At 41.6% G+C, this 22,783-nt stretch overlaps 1 protein-coding gene across 2 annotated transcripts in view; it reads left to right on the top strand.

Moving 5' to 3' along the window:
• METTL9 (methyltransferase like 9) overlaps window positions 1-22,783 on the top strand; it is a 48,437-nt gene that overhangs the window by 5,302 nt on the left and 20,352 nt on the right. For both annotated transcript variants that reach the window (XM_012732037.1, XM_012732036.1), the window contains exons 2-3: window positions 15,933-16,123; window positions 20,039-20,248. In XM_012732037.1, the coding sequence (XP_012587491.1) occupies window positions 15,933-16,123; window positions 20,039-20,248 (401 nt within the window). The remainder of the gene's footprint in view (window positions 1-15,932; window positions 16,124-20,038; window positions 20,249-22,783) is intronic.

Genomic DNA, 22,783 nt, shown 5'->3' with positions numbered 1-22,783 from the left:
CACTGCTGAGGGGAGCAGCGGGCGGGTCAGGAGAGGTCTGCTGCGCCATGTGGACATCTCCGGGGCAGGTGGGAATCGAACTCATGCGGAAGTGGCTTTAGCTTCTTAGTGCAGTGCTTTAACCCGCTGCGCCACCAGGGAGGGCCGGCCTCGTGAACTTTTTGCACAGCCTGGGAACTGAGAGTAGCTTTGTGTTTTTTAAATGGTTGTGAAAAAATATAATATTTTATAACATGAACAATTCTAGTATGTAAATTTTCATTGTCCACAACTAAAGTTTTATTGGAACAGAGCCATCACATTAGTTTACATATCCTCTGTGAGTGCTTTCAGGCTGCAGTTGCAGCGTAGAATTCTTGCTACTGTATAACCCCAAAGCCTAATATATTTACTGTCTGCCCTTAACAGGAAAAAAAAAGTTTTTAAAAGAGAAAAATTCCCTCTTTAATCAGCAGCAATTTTTTTTTTTTTTTTTTTTTTACTGAGGTAGCGTTAGTTTACAACATTGTATGGGTTTCAGGTGTACAGCAACTGTTCAGATCTCAGCAACTGTATAAATCACCCCACACCCATCACCAAATGTCCAGTCACTACCAACCAGCTGTCTCACCCTGCGCCCCATCTACTCCCTCCCTCTCTACTCTGATAAACCACCTTAATTACAGGTTATAAAGTGAGTAGATCTACTCACTAGGAAGAAACAGCCAGGTAGTGAGAAACTAGACTTCACTCCCCAGTAGTGACCTATTTGGAAAATAAAATGAAAAGAACAACAAAAATTTCCTATCTAGTTTTTGGTGCATTGCACCTAGTACTACTGACTCTCCAAAGGACATTTACACCCCAGCAACTAAACACTTGGTAAATAGCGATTTAACTGGTTTGTAATTGATGGAGTGAAAAAAGAGATAGAACTTCCTGGAACCCAGCCAGGATAATTTCTCCAGATAACAAACTACAACATTAAAAAAACAAAAACAAGGGCCCTCCCTGGTGGTGCAGCTGGTTAAAGCACAGCACTGGAAAGCTAAAGCCACTTCAGCATGAGTTCCATCCCAACCTGGGGGTGACCCACATGGTGTGGCAGACCTCTCCTGACCCGCCTGCTACGCCCCTCAGCAGTGTACTTCATGGATCTGCCTGTTCTGCTCCCCACTCTGTCTCTGGTGAAGCCTCTCACCGCCCCTGAGCCTCTGGCCTGTACCCCAGTTCTGTATGAATAAATAAATAAATCTTTAAAAAAAAAACAAAAAACAAAAACAAGGGCCCTCCCTGGTGGTGCAGCTGGTTAAAGCACAGCACTGGAAAGCTAAAGCCACTTCAGCATGAGTTCCATCCCAACCTGGGGGTGACCCACATGGTGTGGCAGACCTCTCCTGACCCGCCTGCTACGCCCCTCAGCAGTGTACTTCATGGATCTGCCTGTTATGCTCTCCACTCTGTCTCTGGTGAATCCTCTCACCATTCATACACCTCTGGCCTGTACCCCAGCTCTGTATGCATAAATAAATAAAATCTTTAAAACAAAAACAAAATGGTAACATTCAATATCCGGAATAATTAGGTTGTAACTTAAAATTGCTTAAAATTGGCTTATTTTTTCACCTTCTTAAGTAAACTGAGAACTATTACCCTGTATACCACACGTAATTTAGGATTCAAGGTGGAACCGAAATGATTTTTTTTTCCTCTTAAATGAGAAAATACTTGGACCTTATACACAGTCTGTACTGAGGGACAAATTCTGTCTCCTTTCCCCACATTACCCATTTACCTTGTGGAGGTGGACCAAAATCATGCCTGTGTTAGCAGTGCACTGGGCAGACAGCCACCTAGTCAGACAGACACTGATGGATTCTCGTCCTCCCCTGAACTGCCTTCGAGAGGTTGAAGGCCCTTGCAGTCGAATACCAAAGAGATTTTAAAAGGATTGCCTTTTTTTTTTTTATAACACTGTTGAAATCTTAAACAAGTGTTTGCTTCACTTTCATGGAATACCAGGATCTCTTTTTATCAGGAACCTTTGTGTTTCCCTTAAGAGCCTGGTAACGTCCAGTAAAAGATGGTTGTTTAGGCCCTCTGAAGCTTTGTTAAGATTAACTCTTAAGACTTAAAAATACAGTGGACCCTTCTTACTGATGGGTTGTACATCTTGGGGTTCAAAACTATATACTATCACTCCACAAACAATACATTGTAGCAACTACTTACATAACACTTCCATTGTATTAGGTATTATAAATAATCTGGAGAATATTTAAGGCATATTAGCAGATGTGTATAAATCATATGCACTGTGCCAATTTATACGAGAGATTTGAACATCTGTGGATTTGGGTGTTTTGGGGGGTCCTGGAACCTTCCCCCCACAGATACCAGGGACAATTGTACTGAAGCAGTATTTGCCAATTTGCTAAATCCAAGGTGAAGCCATTTTATGTCATCTGTATAAAGTACATGGACTACCCTGTCAGGTTACACATTGAAATCTCACATAAAGAGGCCATGATGTTAGATTTGTATCATTCTAGAAAAAACAAGGGATGGTTTGAACATTTACTCCTGTGTGGTGCTTAGATGCAAGGTGTTAATGATTAAATGTGGGCACTGATACCATTTTCCTGGCAGAACCTGGAATGTGATTTTTTTAATCCTTAGCTGTCAAGGTCAGTGCTGTCGAAGGGTCTGCCCACCTCTCTAGTAAAGTCTGCATTCATGACTCCGACAGTGGAGCCTTTGGGATTGTTTTTAGTGGCAATAAATGCCTCACGTCTTTGTTTACTCATTTGAGAATGGCTGGGTGCCCAGACCTCCAGTGTGGTTTTTAGGTATTCCCTTGAACTTCAGTTTTCTGACTGTTTTTTTTGTAGACCTTGGACAGGAAGGGGAAGGAAATCAAGTTATTGCTGTTCTGTTGTGCGTAACCACTTTAAATATATCATCCCCTCTAGTCTTCACAACGCCAGGCATAGAGGTACCACCCCCATTTCACAGACCCAAGATTGAGGCTGAGAGAGATAAAACTTCTGAAGAGCACAGCTAGTAGATGACAGAGGTGGTTTTTAGGGCTCAGCCTCCTAGGAAATCTTGTGTTGTCTGAGGGGCTGTGAAAGTAGACTGCCTTCTCCACAGGAAACTGCTTCAGGCTGGTGGTCCTCTCTGTAGACCCAGAGGTTCGATAGCAGTGTCTCAGAACATTAGTTGTAATTTTTGCAGTTTGTGTATAAGACAAGAATGGGACAGCTGCGCAGGTGTTCTGGTCTGTATTCAGATTATGCATGTTTGCTCAACTTTAACTTTTTCTTAGCTGTGGTATCTTCTGACACCAACTGTGTGTCCTCCCCTTGGAACTGAAAGTCCCATCTCATTTGGTCTTTCTGTCAGGAGCATCTGTCATGAAGCTGCTCCCTGCAGCCTCCCCTTACTTCACCAGTTTGTAAGAGGCACTTTTATCTCTCTGCACGCTCCCTAAGGATTTCAGCACCTGTGTGCTGGCAGCAGGGAATGGAAAACAAGTATTTACTTTTTTTTAAGATGAATTTATTTATGCACACAGAGCTGAGGTACAGGCCAGAGTTGCAGGGGGTGAGAGGATTCACCAGAGACAGAGCGGGGACCAGAATAGGCAGATTGACAAGCACACTGCCGAGGGAAGCAGTGGGCAGGTCAGGGTCCACGCCATGCAGATCTCCTCCAGGGTGGGCGGGGATGGAACTCATGCGGAAGTGGCTTTAGCCTCTTAGTGCTGTGCTCCAACTCACTGCGCCACCAGGGAGGCCCTACTTTCTTTTTTTTTTTTGATATCATAGCACTATACCTCAAATTGGGAAATTGGCTTTTTAAAAACAGTAATTCTACTAATGTCCTCAAGAATTTTGTATTTTGGAAGAGCTATTATATTACAACACAGGGTTTGACTAGTTGAATAACTCCCAACAAAAACTTCAGAAAGACTTTAACTGTATTCCTCATTCTGATAAGCAGGTATTTTACAGGAAAATTACATCTCTATTTTGAAGGAAATGTCTCATTCACTAGGGTCATGTAAAGCTATTCACAGGCTTAAGGGAATTGTTAAGATATGACCTAACACTACATTACTTTGATTAGTTAGCTACGACTACAAATCCATATTCATACCAGAACACAGTCAGAGCGCTTGTCTTTCTAATTTTGTTGTTTATTATTTGACTAGTTATTAGTATCTTTGCAGTCTGAGGGAGATTGCTTCCGGGGTAGGGAGAAAACTGCTACTTACTGTAGTCTTCAGAAGGTGTTACCTTTAGTCCTCACATCCCACACAGACTTGGCACCCACTGATGACTGCAAGGTCTGGTTTGATTAGAGCTTGTTATTTGAAAGATTTTTTTACTTACTTAGATTAAACCAGATTCAAGAGAGCTTCAAAGGAAGATGTTTTTCAAGCTCTGTAGTCCCCAGCTGAGTAGCCCAGCCCTAGTGCGGGCACCAGTGTGAAGAGGTAGCTGGCGCGGTGCTTGTTCCCGCCTGTGTGCTGTGGGCAGCTTTGAGGCGCACACATTCAAAGGACCTGCTTGAAAGTACACGGGAGCTCACAGGCTGGCACCCAGCGCAGGGAGCTCGCGACAGCCTTTCATGTCAGCGGCCTGTCTGGGCCAGGGAGCGGCCCTCCAGGGAGTGGACAAATGGCTGCAGGGTCTCCTCCGAGGCCGCGTTGTCTGAAGGCGAGGCTACTGCTTGTTTAAGGACCTGAAAGTGGTCACCATCCCTTTACTTGCTTCTCACTCCAACAAAATTTTCCTGGAGACCAGGGTCCATCTTTTTAATTTTCCTTGGATCACTATTAAGCTGGGATAGTTAGGAAAACATGTCAGAACAATGAAATTTTCTGGGTAAATCCATGTAGGGGTTCTTAAGCAGTTGTGATTTTTCTCCCTACGGAGTACCTGATTCTGGGTAGGGCTTTTTGGGTTGTCAGATTTGGAGGAGTGCTGTAGGCACCTTTAGGGATATGGCTGGATAGTGCATAGGGCAGCCCCCTAACAAAGGATTATCCTGCCCCCAGTCGTGCTGAGATTAAGAAACTTCGGTTTATAGTAATTTAGTTGCTCTCTAGATCAGATTATCTTTCCTCTGAATATATCCAGTCCAGTTTAATTGGGCAGAATAGTTCTGCTTGCTTTTCTAAAATTGAATCTCTAGCAGACACTAGGTAGGGTGAAGTGTGACACAAGCGTCTTTGAAAGAAACTCTTGTAAAAAATCATGCACTTAGTACAGGGGCTTGAGTCAGCTGGAGCTGCATCGAGACTTGAGGCTTCCCACTTTCTCTGAAGTGATGTGGTGGTGCCTGAAATGTAAGGCGCTGGCGGCTGCCTGGTACAAGGCAGGTGCTCCCCCGTGCCCCCCGCCCCATGCTTGCGGAAGCGGTTTTGTGGTGTAGGGTAGCTAGCTTTAACCACTGTTGCAGAGCTGCGTTAAAGCAAGGTTTTGTAAAACCTTGGAGCTCTAGAAATTGATAGAAACCGAGTGACAGCTGTCTCTGTGGTTATCTTTATGTTCTTTTCTAGGATCTTGATAGAAATTCAAATTCTGTTAGAATGTTGGTGAATTTTGACATTAATTCATTTGACGAGCATTTTTGTTTAGTTGTATCTGTGCTGGCACTGAAGGACTTCCATCTGCCTGGGAAGATAGACCCCAAACATGCTTCTCCATGACCCCCCCCCCCCTTACCAACACTGCCAGTGTCCCAGTAGTTGAATTGCCAAAGCGCTGGCTTTGCCCCATGTCACCCACCAGCCCCCACCTCTCAGGATGTCAGGGTATAGAGTCAGGAAAATATTACCTCTACCATCTACATTCAATTCTGTATTCATAAATGTTACCAAGAAAACATAAAGGGTGTATAAGAGAGTACTAGAATGAGAAGACCCAATCTAATCTGGAGTTAAAGGGAAACATACTTGAAATATTTAGGTTTAGTTCCAGTTATGGAGGTGATTTGTGTGTGGGTTGCAGGAGGAAAGGTAGGGAACAGAGCAGAGGCCATGTGAGAGAGCTGAGAGAAGGGAATCTTTCAGAAAGAGAAGGGTAGAGCCCTGCGCTACAACAAGAGGCCAGGTGTCAGGACACACAAGTGAGCTGAGATGTGGCGGCAGAGTGGATGTCATGTAGGATGTTGCCTCTTTGGAGAAAGACTCTGAAGAGCTTAGTGACACAATCAGATTTGCATCTAAATTTTTCATTTTAAAAGAGGTTTGCCAGGATACTTTAGTTTTGAAATCACCTTTAATTTCTAGAAGATCAAACTGTGAAGGGGAAAGGATGTCCTAAAGGAACTCTGCAGAGTTTTGTGGACTCCACCCCGGCTTTCTGGATTCCACCCTCTACTCCAGTGATTGGAAAACTACAACTCCCAGCAGTACGGAGGAGAGAACTGCGAGGACCCGAGGGTGGAGCTAAGCAGGCATTCTGGGACTTTGGGGAATAAACACAGAGTGGGTTTTGTAACTGTTGCTCCCAAGAGGTATCTGTTCTCTCTCTGGAGCTAGGGCTCTCTGATGGTGTGACTGGGGGCTATCAGTTTTAGTTTTATTACTAGAGCTCCAAATAGCAGAGCTGGTAAGATATTTTGTAAGTTACTTTGTACACCTCTTTCCCTGGGTTGTTTCCTTTTCCTTTCCTCTTTTGTAAATAAACCCTTACCCTTTTTGTGTGTGCCTGCAGACTACTACATTTTAAGCCTACAGGTGAGGACCCCACAGACAGGCAGCCTAAGTCCACTCTGGACTGTCCTGTAACAAAACTGCCACCTCCATTTAGATGTACATGTGTGCTTTTTAAAAAAGAACAGTTTTCAGACCCTCCCTGGTGGCGCAGCGAGTTAAAGCGCAGCACTGCAAGCAAGCTGCAGTCGCTTCAGAGAGAGTTTAATCCCCGGAGGTGATCCACATGGTGCCGCAGATCTCGCCTGACCCGCTGCTCCCCTCAGCGGTGTACTTGGTCAGTTGGCTTGTTCTGCTCCCTACTCTGTCTCTGGTGAATCCTCTCACCCCCTGTACCTCTGATCTATACCCAAGCCAGTTCTGTATGAATAAATAAATACATCTTTAAAAATAAAAAAAAAAAACAGTTTTCCTGAGATACAATTTAGATATTATAAAATTCATTCTTTAAGGTGGGTTTTAGTTTATTCAGAGTTGTACAACCATCACCACTGTCATCTCAGGACATTTTAATCACTTCAAAAAGAAACCCTATAATTCATTACCCTGTTATCTCTGCTCTCAGACTTCTGACAACCACAGTCTACTTTTTGCCTTTGGATCGCCCATTCTAGAAAATTCATGTAAATGAGGTCAATTTTTTGTGTGTGACTGACTTGTTGCACTTAGTATATAATGTTTCCAAAATTCATGTAGTCATGAAATGGGACAAATCCTGGGAATAGGCACTATCATCTGATTGGTGGATCCTCACTCATGCACTTATGACTGCAGTGCATGACTCCAGAGCACATACACTGGAGGAACAACCATAACATGATTTATGTACATGGGGAGTGAGGAAAGGGAGAACAGAAACAGAAAGAAAAATTATTGATTGTTTGGCATGTAGCCCGATGCTGTCTGTGCTACCCTAATAGCATCCACTGAGCAGAGTCTGGGTGCCAAGCCAAAGCCACACTTGGCAAGCTGGCAGCTTCTCCATGGACACCCCTCTTTACTAGCAGTTTAACTGCCGGTGTCCCAGTGGTTTAACTGCCAAAGTGCTGGATCTGCCCCCTTTCACCCACCAGCACCCACCCCTCAGGATGTCTCAGGGTATGTATGGATTTAGGAAAACACTACTTTCTACCACTTATGAGAACCACCCACTGGCTTGGAGAGTGTTACTTATTGTTTCTCTTATAATTTCCACACTTTCAGTTTTTTTGTCACCATTTCTGTAGTGAGAGCTGGAAGCCAAGATGTGGTCTCAGTTTCCACCAAAGTGCAGTATTCAAAGGAAGTAGTGGTCCATTACAAGCCATGGTTTTTCATAGTCAATGTGGTGAAATAGTTAAGCCAAGCCAAAATGGGGAAAAAAATTATAAAAATGATAAAGAGGCTACTATTAAAATAATTTTCATCTTCATCCCAATTCTATCAGTACTACAGCAAAATGCATTTGTATACTAAATCTAATTGTAATCTATTTGATCTGTTTTTTTTTTTTTTTTAAGATTTATTTATTCATACAGAACTGGGGTACAGGCCAGAGATGCGGAGGGTGAGAGGATTCACCAGAGACAGAGCGGGGAGCAGAACAGGCAGATCGACGAAGTACACTGCTGAGGGGAGCAGCGGGCGGGCCAGGAGAGGTCCGCCGCGCCATGTGGCCACCTCCGGGGCAGGCGGGAATCGAACTCATGCGGAAGCGGCTTTAGATTCTCAGTGCTGTGCTTTAACCCGCTGCGCCACCAGGGAGGGCCTATTTGATCTGTTTTTACATAAACTTATAGGACAGAATAAGCTAGTAGAATTCCTGTTGGCTTTGTTGGAACTTTCCATAAGTGATGTTAGGTTGAAGTCTTAAAATTTGGCCTCTCCATGCCTTGGAAACCATAATGTCTAGTCACTGGACATCACCTGACCTGTGGGTAGATTTCCTCTTTTCGTGGTTTCCAGAGCCTTTCTCTCTTGAGTTCTCCAGGGCTGCCAACAGAGGTAAGCTTTCTAATCTCCTTGGAGGCTTCTGGCACTCTGCAGGCAAGATGGTAGACTCTTTTCTTTGCTCAATCTCAACTTCCAGAAAGTCTCAATTGTGACATTCTACTCAAAGGAAATGTGATCACATTTCCAAGTTTCTCTCTTTTTTTTTAAGCTTCTTTTAAAAAAATTATTTATTTATGCATACAGGAACTGGGGTGCAGGCCAGAGGTATTGGTGGTGAGAGTGGGGAGCAGAAAGGTGGATTAACTGAAATACACTGCTGAGGGGAGCAGTGGGCAGGTCAGGAGAGGTCTGCTGTGCTGTGTTGGTGAGCTTTGGCCAGGATTGAACTGATGCTGCAGTGGCTGTGGAGAGCTTCATTGTGCTATGCTTTTAACCCCTTGTGCCTCCAGGAAGGGCCCTCCAATTCTCTTTAAAGAGAAACAAAATTCCGACTGAAATAATGCAAAGATAGACATATGAGTAGTAAGAATATTTCCATTTTCTGTATTATGAGGCTATCAATGGGAGAGAAAAATGCAAGCATAATTTAGTTCTGCTCACAAAATGCAACTTAAAGTTGTTGCAGATCAGGTCAGTTAAATGAAAAAAAAAATTCTTTGAATCAAAAAACAAATAAAAAGGCAGTAACATGTCCATCAGTTAGCATGAGGCTTAAATAATCGGCTAGGTCTTTCTCACATTAAATTCTCCAGAAACAATTTCTGTAAATTTAAAACTCTGATAATAACATAGCTGACAAGGAAATTTGTTCCAGCATCACAACTTGCAATGTTCCAGAGCAACTGGAATTGACAAATATATTAGAATATATTAATACTTAAATGTATATGCCAAGATGCAACATTTCCCTCAAGTTATAGTGCTTCCCATTAAGTTCCAATTTACCAGATAAATACCAAAAAGAATTTGTTTTACCATAAGGAAAGGAGAAATTTTCTGGGGTCTCTGGTGTTCTCCCGAGGTTCCATAAAGTTTCCTCTGATCAGTCAAATAAGACTCTTTTCTTTTTAAATTTAGATTTCTGGGAAGTTTTTTTCATAAGTATTGGAGAAAACGTCATTTAATTACCCAACAGTGACAGTTTAAGATGTCAGATCTATTAGTCTCTGCCAGCACAATGCTAAGGGAATTACACCCTCCCCTTCTTGTGTTTTCTGATTCCAAAAGTATTTTCCCTCATCCGAACCTTAACTTACCTTCACGTACCTTAAGTTTCTCAGCTTCCATTTTATCCTTTTTGTAAAGACTTAAGCATTTCACCTCAGGCTGCCTCTTCTGTGCAGCATGTACCCAATACAAATGACAAAGGTAAAAAGGAAAAAAAAATTATACTTGATAGCACAACTTTAAAGATAATTTCGACCCTAAGCATTAGATTCCAAATTAGTTTTCATTAACCAAAGATTATTCCAGGCCATGTTTCCTGGAGGCATCTGAACCAGTTTCCTTTACTGTTCTGTGCTCAGTGCTGTCTGAGCTTTTTTTTTTTTTTTTAATTCTCTGCAAGCCAAAATAATCAGACATAAAGGAGAAGACATACAGGCCATGATACAGCTCCCCCCACCCCCCCTTTTTTTTTTTTAAGATTTATTGTGCATACAGAAATGGGGTACAGGCCAGAGGTGCAGGGGCGGTGAGAGGCTTCACCAGAGACAGAATGGGGAGCAGAACAGGCCAACTGACGAAGTACACTGCTGAGAGGAGCAGCAGGCGGGTCAGGAGAGGTCTGCCGCGCCATGTGGTCACCTCCGGGGCAGGTGGGAATCGAACTCATGCGGAAGTGGCTTTAGCTTCTTAGTGCTGTGCTTTAACCCGCTGCGCCACCAGGGAGGGCCCCTGCTCCCTTATTTTTAATCCATGTGGAATATCTTACGAATTTTCCTTGTGTTTGTAAAGGCATAGAACTTTCTCTGCTTCCTGGGAGAAATCCTACTTTTCTGAGGCTAGAATCTTTTCACCACTGCCTGATGCAAAGTCTTACTGACATTGAAGTAGCCATGATGTTTGTTCACTTGAGCTACACATGTTCCTGCAAAAACTCTGCAAAGAAAAGGAGAGTCAAAAACAGAACCATATTAACGAAACTTACAAAAATCAAACATTAAAAAAAATTAAAAACCCAAGTCTAAACTCAGTTCTGTCCATAGAGTCACAGTTAATTAAACTCCCTAAACTGGGGAGTGGAGAGTTGACAGCAGAGGTCCGTGGTTTCAAAGGTCATCCATCCTACATACCTTCAACTCTGGATGGAGAATATGGCAGTTACCCAGGAACCTTTCTGATACTCTCAGGATTTCCAGTGTTCATCAGTCAGTCTGTCCTCTGGTCTCCTGCAATGGGAACTGAAAGAAAAAAATGGTTTTTGTTTTGTTTTGTTTTGTTTTTGCCGTCTACTTAAATATCTCAGGTCCTTCACAGATTCATAAGGGCCAGACTATATCTCTAACAGATGAGCTTGGTTGTCTCCACTCTTGAGTAAGACCTAATCACCATGTCTGAAAGGAGATAATGGTTCTTTTGGAGACACAGAAATCCTAGTAAGACAGCAAATACAGGCATTGCAGCTAAAATTTCCTAGATATTACATGGACTATTTGATCCTACATTTTTGTTTCCATGTCTGCTAAGTTTTCACAGTTGAAGCTTGGTTACGAATTTCACTTTTTACTTAATTTTAAGAAATCAAAATGTGTAATTTTGAGGGAACGTTAAGGATGTGTGAAGAAAGAAGGAAGAAAGGACAGCCCAAGATACATGTTAGCAGTTACCATGTTTATGTTGGAAGATTAAGACCTACTAAGATAGGCACCAATATAGTTAACTTTAAAAATTCCATCTTTTTTAAGCCCTTTCAGTTTAGTTTCGAATTCTGAAGATTGATCTTTTCCTTATTGATTACAGCTTGGATGAGATTAGCTTGCTTCTTTTGCAAAAATACCAAAGAGCACATGGCTTCTCCTACTTATCACTTCATAGTAAAGTAAATTCTGGAATCTGAAAATTAAACTTCTTTTGCATAGTCACCCTCTTTATCAGATCTTGGGCAGGTGTCTGTGGGGGTGACCAGGAATTCTTCTGGTAGCAAAATATGGAGCCTGTAGGCAGGCCCTCTCTATCAGATCTTGGGCAGGTGCCTGTGGGGGTGACCAGGAATTCTTCTGGTAGCAAAATATGGAGCCTGCAGGCAGGCATGTCTCCTGATGTATCATCCAAGAGCTGATGTGCTAAGAGTGGAACTTTAGTGCATAAGGCAGAACTGACAGGTTTTCTGGTGCAAGATTTTCATGACAGATCACACAAGGCTCCTCTTACTGCGTCTTCCCTGTACAGGTGTTAGGGTGAGGGGAAGGCCACTTCTTTCATTGTGACCTACTGGATTTTATAATCAAATTCATGGAGAGACACAGAGGCATGCATATATGGATGTTCATTTCATCTACCTGATCTTTTACAAATTTTTTCCAGTTGCATAATAGCCTGGTAGTTCAAAGATCCAGGTAGGTCATTTTCCCTCTAAGTAGTGAATACAGGCCAAGTGGTGTTACAGTAAAAACTCATCGCTTCCTAGACTCTTACTGACAACTGAACTTGTTCTAGCCAGCCAGAATTTGTCCAAGTGGACTCTCAGCCCAGAGTAGACAACTCACCCTTCTCAAACAGAAAATAGTTACAGAAAACACTCACATGTCCTCAAGAAGCAAAAATCATATGTTAAGTTAGAGACAATCCCCAGATACATGCTCTCAGAATCTCCCATAAGACAAGTCATTTTTCCTAAACCAGACTTTATTATATTCCCTAAAACCTAAACTGGATGGAGGAACGGCAGCAGTAGGATTGCTTAAACTTCATGTTGATCCCACGCCTGAGTCAAGCACATGCTGTGAGAACTCTCATGAAGGCCCACACTCCTCTAAGTCAGAAACAGAAATGCCATGACGTGTCCTACAGATTCGATGTCCCATCGAATCTGCCATCATGAGCAGGAGCCCTTTGACAGACGTGTCATCAACTGTGGGTGTCTAGTCCCAAGTTGGGCATGAAGCTAAAATGGGACAGACCCAGGGGGCCAGTGGTGACCTAGGTAGTGGGGTTCTCACTCAAACACTCCTGGGACATGGCTCACAAGCAGCCACATTGGGAGGATTTACTTACATAGGGAGTGCAAGAAGGGATGGGGGAAGGAAAGATGAGGTCCTTGCTGAAGCTGCGAGAGGCAAAAGCAGGTGGCTTCTCCTGGACACTCCCCCTTGCCTTCATTTACTGTGCTGATGCCAGGAGTTTAACTGCTGAAACCTCAGTGGTTTAATTGCTAAAACGCCAGCTCTTCAATAGCCAAACGGTGGCTGGACCTGTCTGATATCAGCCCTGAGGACATCAGAGTGTGGAGTTGGGAAAACTCCACCCCCACCAGTGAGTTGATTGAGTGCTACCCCAGCTTGGAGAGTGCCCTGCATGTTCTGGTATAGTCACGTAAATCGGTGCTTCATCCCTCTTCATGGTAGAACAGGGCTCTGTTACACGGATCAGTCGTGCTTACCCGTGCATCAGTTGGTGGGCATTTGGGTGATTTTTTTTTCTTGATTATGAATAATGCTGCTATGGAGTTATGGTCAGGAGGAACATGAATTTTCATCATTTATTTTTTAAAAGAAGGGTTTCACTCCTTTTTCTTCTGTAACGCATCTGTTCAGTAAGCACTTTCTTTCCTGAAAGACTTGTGCGGAAGGTCAAGCCACATGTGTTAATTAATAATCGACAAAATGAGAGAAATCCTGTTGAAAATTTGAGTTTTCCTTTTGGCATTTAGAAGCCATACTTGCAGTTATTGGTGCCAATTCTTTTCTAGTTCTGGAAGTCAGAGTCTATTGTTCTCCTTGTCCAGTTACAAGGAATTCTTAGCTCTTCTGTTTCACTTGAATGACTCCTTGTCCACATTAATAGAATGTACCTGATTACCTAGTACCAAGGTGATGACTTTCATTTTGATTAGTTATTTCAGAGAGAAAAATAAATAAATAAAAGTCAGAGTGGCCTTAGTACTATAGAGTTCAGAATGTACAATAGGAGGTCATGAGTATAATAAAAAATGGTTTATGGCCTGCATTGAGGCATAACTTCAGGCACAGTGAGTATTAAGAATTAGTTAATGATTAAGCAGAACATTTTTAATCCTCCAAGAAAAAAATGTAAGCAGTTAACATAAGATGCTTTATAACTTATCTTGAGTAGAATGAATAAAGATAGCTTTTAAGTCCAAGAAGCGTTGATAGTGATGTTTAAATGGTAAGTTAACAAATCAGTCAACAACTGGGAAGATTTAGTTTACCCAGTTTAGGGACAGGCTTTATAAAAAAAAATTTTTCAAAATTTTATGTGATTGGTTGCTTGTTATATTGCTGTATAAGTGGTTCTCTCAAGATTAGTGTCAGGAATATTACGCAAGACTTCATGTAACTTCATTTACCACCAATTGTGCAAACAGTTACAAGCATCTACTGCTTGTAAATGGGCATAATTGGCAGAGGGGCCATTCACTTCTGACCAGCAGATTCCTCTCTGGGAAAATTTGATTGTTTCTGACAGCTAATGGGTTAATAGTAACTGCTCTACTGTGCTGTCTTGCGCTTATTTATCAGGCCATCTAGAACAATGTCTTACTGCTGTTACATATCCTCTGGAGAATCTGGTACTGTATTGAAGATTTGCCTGCATTATCTTGTTTAAATCCTCAAAGACCTTCACAGGGTAGGTAGACACCAGTGATGCTTCTCGTCTACAGAGGGATGAACAGAAGCTCAGATTGTGTGGCCTGTGAGTGCTCACACAGGAATGACAGACTTGATTGTGCTGTTGACTCTACAGCTCACACTAACCCTATACAGTGGGAGATCACATTTCATCCACAGTTGAAGTTCCTGTATTTTCTTTTAGAAAGTGCGTTCTGGTTATAACTCATTTCTGGAAATCTTGTTCTTAGTGTGTTACTTTGCTGTCTCCTTGATTACAGTGTGCCTTCAATTAACTTCTTAAGATTTCTTTAGCAGCTTGCTCCTGTCTGTGTTAAAAACACAACTCAGTATTTCATTTTTTAAAACAAGATTTATTTATTTATTTATGCACACAAGAGCTGAATACAGGCATTGGGGTTCGGGAGAGGGTTGGGAGGAGGTGAGAAGATCCACCAGAGACTGAGTGGGGAGCAGAACAGTTGGATGTACTGAAATACACTGCTGAGGAGAGCAGGGGAAAAGACAGGAGAGGTCTGCTGCATCTAGCCAGGGATCAAATTCAGTGCTGCAGTGGCTGTGGACAGCTTCAAAGTGCTGAGACTTCACCCCTTGCATCATAAGGAGGCCCAGAACTCAGAATTTCTTTTTTTTAAAGATTTATTTATTCATACAGAACTGGGGTACAGGCCAGAGGCTCAGGGGCGGTGAGAGGCTTCACCAGAGACAGAGTGGGGAGCAGAACAGGCAGATCGACAAAGTACACTGCTGAGGGGAGCAGCAGGCTGGTCAGGAGAGGTCTGCCACGCCATGTGGTCACCTCCGGGGCAGGCGGGAATTGAACTTATGCAGAGTGGCTTTAGCTTCTCAGTGCTGTGCTTTAACCTGCTGCGCCACCAGGGAGGGCCTGAACTCACTATTTCTAAACGTCTCTTTATAGCTTGTAAGAAGAAAGGCAGCATAGCCTGGTTAGTGGTATATTAAATTCGGCTGCCTGATACTACCATTGATCTTTTTGGTTGTTTTGAGTTAAATCATTGAATAGGTGACTTCCCCCCTCTCCCCCCACCCCCAATCTAAAAACAAGGTTAATAATGCAAGTTTCTGCCTTCTGGTGTTGAATCTCAGTGAAGAAGGGGCCAGTGGAGCTTTCTTAGATCTTGGGGGCACAGGGATATAGTGACTGACCAAACTGTTGGGCCCTGCAGGAACCAGAGCACCTGGGAGGGAGCCACCTTTGCTACCCCTCTTAGCTTCATGACCCCAAGGCCTCCCCTCACCCCCCCACTCTCTCTGCCTACCTTGAGGGTAATGTGAATTAACAGAGAAACTGTAGTTTATAGATTATAAGTCATATGTGTACAAGAAATGATTATCCTCAAAATACTGTGAGAGCATAATATTTGAAAACCTTAGGTTTGATTTATTTATCTTTTTTTGTTTGTTTGCTTTTGAACTTCCTAAATGACACTTCATTATGTGTTTCCATTTTTCTTCTTTTTTAGTGGTATGTGTGCAACAGAGAGAAATTATGCGAATCACTCCAGGCTGTCTTTGTTCAGAGTTACCTTGATCAAGGAACACAGATCTTCTTAAACAACAGCATTGAGAAATCGGGCTGGCTATTTATCCAATTGTATCACTCTTTTGTGTCATCTGTTTTTAGCCTCTTTATGTCTAGAACATCTATCAATGGGTAAGTGAATCTTGGACATTTTTCTTTAACCTTCGGTTTAAAAAAAATGAAAAAGAAAAGTTAATCTTTCTCAAGATGTTGACCATCTCCACTGTGACACTTCGGTTGTCCAGTTACGCTTAGATTCACCCTAACTTGATAAATAGCCTCGTAAGTCTATTTTTTTTTTTTTTTGTGATGGGAATTTCTTAGAGCAGTGCTTCCCAACTTTGATGTGCATGGGAATTACCTGGGGAATGGGTAAAATGCACGTTCTGAGTCAGGAGATTGCGGGGAGAAAGGGTTCCTGGATTCTGCATTTTAACCAGAACGGTTAATAAATAGATTAACCCTGGCTGCCGCTAGTCTCCTGTAGAGAACAGCAAGGCACTTGGGGCCAAGCCCTCATAGACGGGCCTTCTCTTAAGCACATTTCTAGGAGCAAGTTTTTTGGAGGGTAACTAATGAGTCAGCCCAGCAGGGGGTGATGGCTTGCTTAGGGTTCTGCTTGGCCCTTTCATAAATAATGCCTAGTCACTCCAGAGTTGTGTAAAGTGCTATGGTATCTCTCTCGAGTGGTTCTCGCATATAAATCCATGGAAAAGCTTCAAGAATATTTTTTATTCTTACTTGGCCAAACTCTCAAACACCCCCAAGGCCAAAAAGGCAAAGGAAAAGCAACTGGATTCTGCTTAAAAACCATGTTGGATGAAAAGTCGCTGGTTGTGCCCACATTTCCCGTGGACGTTGGGAGCCAACTTGTTCTGAATGTCTGGATTCCCAGTCTATCATCTGGTCCTGAAATCTGTTTTCAGGCACCACAAGCCATTTCTCAAGATTTCTTACTTGATTTTCTTCATTGTTTATATGAAATTGCCTGAAGTTAGCTTCAGCAGACAGTTGTTATTTTTGTATTGGTAGTTGAGTTTATAAAACTCCATCCGACACTTTGTTTCTAAAACTGGCTGTCTTGAATTTCTGTTCTATACCATTTATTTTTTGGTGAGGAAGTGAACAATTCACTGTAGCAGTGATTCTTACCCTTCCTGAGGTCCTATACTTTTTGGATAGTGATTATAAAGATAGGCATACAGTCTTCAAATAGTATTTACATTAAACATTTTATATATATTTTGGGGGGAGATTATGGGCACTGAGTCACTTCCTCCTTTACCTCTACTCCATTGGACGCTGGTTAAAATTCCTTACTCTGGAATTTCATATTTTAATTACAGAGAGACAACACAGTGAATAACCCCTCCCCTTTTAATCTAAAGGTCATCCTCTCCTCTCCTCACAAGAAAAAAGCAATCACAAAAGTCTCTTGTCATGTGTTGTATTCTCAGCTGAAAGCTTAATTTTGAGCCCATAGATACCCACCCCTCCATGACAGTGGTGGATTATTACTATGAGTAGCTGTCTCTTACAGAAATAATTACTGTGAAACTCTTGAATTAAAAAGATCCATATCTGATATCTTTTTTTTTTTTTTTTTTTTTAGTTTTGCTGTTCCTCCCCCCACCACCCATGTCTGATTTCATTATGTTGGAAAGGGGAAGGCCGAGGAAGGCCAAGAAAGGCCATGTTAGCTGTTTTCAAAGTTTGTTAGGAAGAGAGTGATAAGGAGATGGACCTCCTCAATAGACTGGAAATCCAGAGAGAACATTGGAGTCCAGAGAACCTAGGGTGGTTATTAAGTATTTTTTTAAAAAGAAAGAAAGAAAAACATGACTTGGTAATTAAAAACAAATTAGAGAGCCCTGCCTTTCCGTGGTATGTATTTGCTGGAAACTGTATTGACCCAGACACTAGGTCAGTGTCTGGGTATTTTAGTGGATTATTCCTCATTGTGTACGACGCCCCTCTTCCGCCCCCCAGCAAACACACACTGAAGGAAGTTTAACTGTTCTTGGTCCTAGTTGAGGAATACTGGGCTAGATTAATTTCGACTGTTTTGACCCTTTTGAGTAGCCTCAGTAGCTCATGACTTTGGGGAAAAGGACAAAGCTTCTTTGGTGCTTCTGCATGTAGACCAGTCAGATGACCTCACCAGCTCTCACCTTAGGTTACCGCTGGCTCTAGACTTTATGATGTTCATCATCAGCTTTCCCATATTCCAAAGAGATGGGCTAGGGAAGCATGCCATTTTAGAACTGGGAAACCTTAAGCTCGATGAGTGTTTACAGCTGACCTGAGCCTATGGTGAATGAGCACCAGCATTTGAAATGTGCATCTCCCGGGCCTTGCTACCTGTGACCTCACCCTGCTCTGCCTGGCTCCCGTGTGAAATGAAGGAGCTCAGTCCCTTTTCTCAGATTGCTTTCGCAGGCCTGTTTTTCCATTAGAAGATAGGAACAGCTGAGGATTAAAATCACCTTGTCTTTTAGAGTAGTGTTTTCTCTGGGTAGGTAGCATTGTGCTTAGCAGTCTCTGGTCTTTCCACCTCCCGCCCCATTTTTAGCATTTTTGTGAAGCAGAAGATTTACTGTAAACACACGATTAGATTTGGTTAGTCTTTTGTAGTCTTAATCTGATAAAGGGGAGGGGGAGTTCGCTGTATGAATTTCATAATTTAAATTGTTTCCCAAAACTGGTTTTACCAGGAGCGTCAACTTGCAGGCATCTTCCCAGTCACTGTGTAACAAACACAGTGTACCTTAGGATGGTTTCCAGAAAGTAGCAGTACAGTACAGGTCTTGCTGCCATCTCCTACGCCCTTGAGTTTTAAGCTTTTCCTGGGTCTGAAGAGGAAGTGCCTCAGGAGCTGCTTCAGGCTGCACAGAAAGGCCTGGACGTGACTGGCGTTAGCTCTGGGCTGGCACACTCAGCTTGGCAGTGCCTTCCCCATGGTAGTTCTGGCTTGTCTGTGAGTCCACTTCATTTAAAGAAAGGTGTCTGCTGCTCTAGGGAAGTTTGAGGAACCTCTGCCCTTGGCAAAGTAGGCTTCAAGACCTGGAAAACAGGCTCTAACTAAGCAAGAGTGCATTTTATTTTTTTTTCCTTCTTAGCCTTTTGTTTAATTATACTAGAAGAACTGGAGTATAGGCTAGAGTTGGTGAGGGGTGAGAGGATTCACCAGTGACAGAATGGGATTCAGAACAGGTGTATTTGCTGAAATACACTGCTGAGGGAAGCAGGAGACAAGAGATGTCAGCTGTACCACATGGGTCACCCCCCTTGCCGGGGATCAAACGCAGGCCTTTGTGGTAATAGCGCTGAGACTGAACCCCTAGGCTACCAGGGAGGCCCAGAAATGTGTTTTATTTCCTAAGTTAATACTTCCATGAGACGAGACTTGATTTATAGCTGCTGTTCCAATTCAAGCTCCCCTTACTCTCTTAAAAGTCATTGTTAGTTTTGCATGCTGCTTAGGCTCTTTGACAATAACATAAACCTCTGCAAATTGGAATCTTCTTTCTAAATGTAAATTCACTGATATTATGGTTTTCTCTTTAATGTCTCTGAAAAACCTAGTATACAAAAGCTGTGTTTTTCTGACCCCTTGTTTAGTTTATGAATTGCTTCCTTTCTTTACCTCCCCCCATTTGATTTTTCTGCCTGGTGGTATGGGCCAGTGTTGTGGTCTGATTTTGTGGGCCTGATACCTTTTTAAGTGATAAATGTGTATATTTTTGTTAATTCTTTTATCTTCTTATTTTGACAAATTTTTCCCATTTGTTTTTAATTGCTTTTTATACTCTAGGGGATGTTATTTGCAACCTTAGAGACAAATGGTGATGTCTGGAGTTATTTTCTTCTATTAAAGTTTGGCTTTTTAGTCAGAAATTCTCGAAGAGAATATGTTTTAGTTATGTAATCAGGTACTCAAACGTATTTTAAGTTCAAGATGTGGTTGATGCTGCGTCACTGACGTCAGTGTGTGTGCGGGTGTTTGATTTATATAGACTTTTCCATTTTTGTTCCCTTTTCCTCCAGGTTGCTAGGAAGAGGCTCAATGTTTGTGTTTTCACCGGATCAGTTTCAGAGACTGCTTAAAATTAATCCAGACTGGAAAACCCATAGACTTCTGGATTTAGGTGCTGGAGATGGAGAAGTCACAAAAATCATGAGCCCTCATTTCGAAGAAATTTATGCCACTGAGCTGTCTGAAACTATGATATGGCAGCTTCAGAAAAAGAAATACAGGTATAATTTTTAGACATAGTTTGTGTTTATTTCTTGGTTTTAGGTTTAGTTTTTCTTGAAAGCATATTGCTTAAAGGTTATGAAACAGTTTTCCAGGATTAAGAGTTAAAGAAGAATTCCCATATTCAAACTTAAGTGGAAACTGAGTTTTTTTTTCTTTGGCAGCATTTTTCCAGACTAGAAAAGTTGGCACTGTAGAGAGGAAAAAGACAGGTGAAAGAAACTTGGAAAAGGGAGATGAGATGCAGGAGCTTCTCCTTATGGGAATCTAGAATCCAATCTTGTTTTTTTTTTTTTAGTAAAAATAGAAGACATTTACCAATTTAATACTTTTTAATTGTGCATTCAGTACTAGTTAGGTCTATTGACGTTGTGTGACCATCACCACATCCATCTTCAGAACCTTTTCATCTTCAATCATCAAAACTCTTTACCCATTAAATGCAAATTCTTCATTTCTCCCTCCCTACCGTTCTACTTTTGTCTCAGATTTTGACTGCACTATGAATGTCAAATAAGAGGGTTCAGAAGTCATTTGTCCTCTTGTGACTCTCCACTTAGCAAAATGTCTGCAGGGGTCATTGGTGGTATAGCATATGTCCAGATTTCCTTTTAAAGGCTGAGTAATATTCCGTCATAAGGTAGACCCCATCTGTTTATTCATTCATCTGTTGGTGGACATTTGGAGTCGCTTCTACTTTTTGGCTGTAGTGACTAATGTTGCTGTGACCGTGGGTGTGCAAACCCTGCTGGGGTCACTGCTTTCATTTTGGGTACATACCCAGAAGTGGATCATCCGGATCATCTGTTAAATTTTTTGTTTCATACATTTAATTTTTGAGGAATTGCCGTACTGTCTTCGTGGCAGTTGCACCATTTTACATCCCACTAGCAGTGCACACGGTTCCAGTTTAACATCTTCACCACTACTTGTTATTTCGGTGTTTTGATATCGCAGCCCGAATGGATGTGAAGTGTTAAATTGTTTTCCTACCATCTTCTATTTGAGAGGCCGAGGCAGCAGGCTACTCTTCATCCAGTATGAATGCTGTTCAGTGGTGGAAGATGTTGAGTATAGAATGGGGGAGGAGAGGGTAAAGCCTGCCTCCTTTGATATTTTGAAAGTCAGGCCTCGCCTGAGAAATTTAGGCACTCACTTTCCTGTCCACCTAAGTTACTGCTTATGTAGACTAGCCCTGGAGATGGCACGTTAGTGAAGCTGTTAGGGCTCTCTGGAGACACCTCTGTGTGTTGAATTAATAAGTGAGTCATAAAATCCCCTTTATCTCCAGCAATCTCTCCAGTTAGATTCTGGTGGCTCTAGTTGGTGATAATTGAAATTTATTCCTTCAATTAGAAATTAACTTACCATTTCAAAACTTGGAATACTCTGACCTTTGTTACAACAGCGGCTTAAACATGCTGAATAACGAGTCCGACTCACTTCCCACGTTAAAAAACAACTGTTTTGAAGTGGTATGGGAAAGAAGGTGTTTGAAGTAAGTTTTCATATAGTTCCCTTCTCACTTATTCTGGCCCTTTCCTTGAATGTTTAAATGGAATTTTCATATATTTGAATTAATACATCTAGAATTTATATGCTATGTAAAACGGTAAACTTAAAATATATAAAATGGTTAATTTTTTTCCTGATAAAAGCACATATGTTATATGTTTGCAATTTGACACAGATAAGAAATTAATACTAGTGGACACTTTCTCCATAATATTATAAGTATGAAGTAAAAAGTCACAAAAGTGGCGACTCGTGTAGTTGAGGTCTAATGAGGAAGCAGTATCTCACCAAGTTTAGGGTTCATCTAGTCCACAATGGCCAGGCAAACTTGTAGCTTAATTCTACATCTTCTTGGCTTCTTTTTGATGGGTAGCTATTTTTCATTTCAATATCTGGACCATGAGCAACTGACTTTTTAATAGTTTCTGGATGTCATTTTTTAAATAAAAGAAATAGCCAGGGTTTTCCTCTGTATTGCCAAGGTATTGTTTTTGCCTGAAATCTGGTTGTAAAATTTAAGGATGTGGCTTTGATTTTTAAAATAAAATAATAAGTTTCTTTATAGTGTTTTTTTAATCTAGAATTTATCAAAACTACTGATTACTTTGTCATTTCTCTACAAAAAGTGTATTTTAAAATACTTCTGGAAGGTAAATAATTTTTTTTTTTTTTAAATAATCCTCCCCTAAATAGCCACTTTGTTAATAGAAATGTTGTTTTGGAAAAGCCAAAGACATTAGGAAGGGATTCTATGATTAAATTCTGATTGTGTGTACTGACGAACAATGCCACCAAGCAGAGGAAAATAAAAATACTTCAGCTGAGAAAAGTTTCACCAGCGTATATACTGCTTTCAGTTTACCAAAAGTTATCGTTAAAATTAGTTTTTAAAAAATAAGAAATAAAATCGTCATGATCTGAATGGTGGTTAGTAGGTGGTAGAGGAAACAAGTGTGTGGCAAGATGTTGAGTAGGATGGGGTTTGCAAATGCCAGTAATCCAAAAGGAATTTATATATA

The sequence above is a fragment of the Condylura cristata genome, unplaced genomic scaffold (genome assembly GCF_000260355.1).
Source record: "Condylura cristata isolate star-nosed mole 26May11 unplaced genomic scaffold, ConCri1.0 scaffold00032, whole genome shotgun sequence".
NCBI lineage: Eukaryota > Metazoa > Chordata > Mammalia > Eulipotyphla > Talpidae > Condylura > Condylura cristata.
Note: the sequence above shows the minus strand (reverse complement) of the source record. Positions and strands in the feature narration are given on the sequence as shown.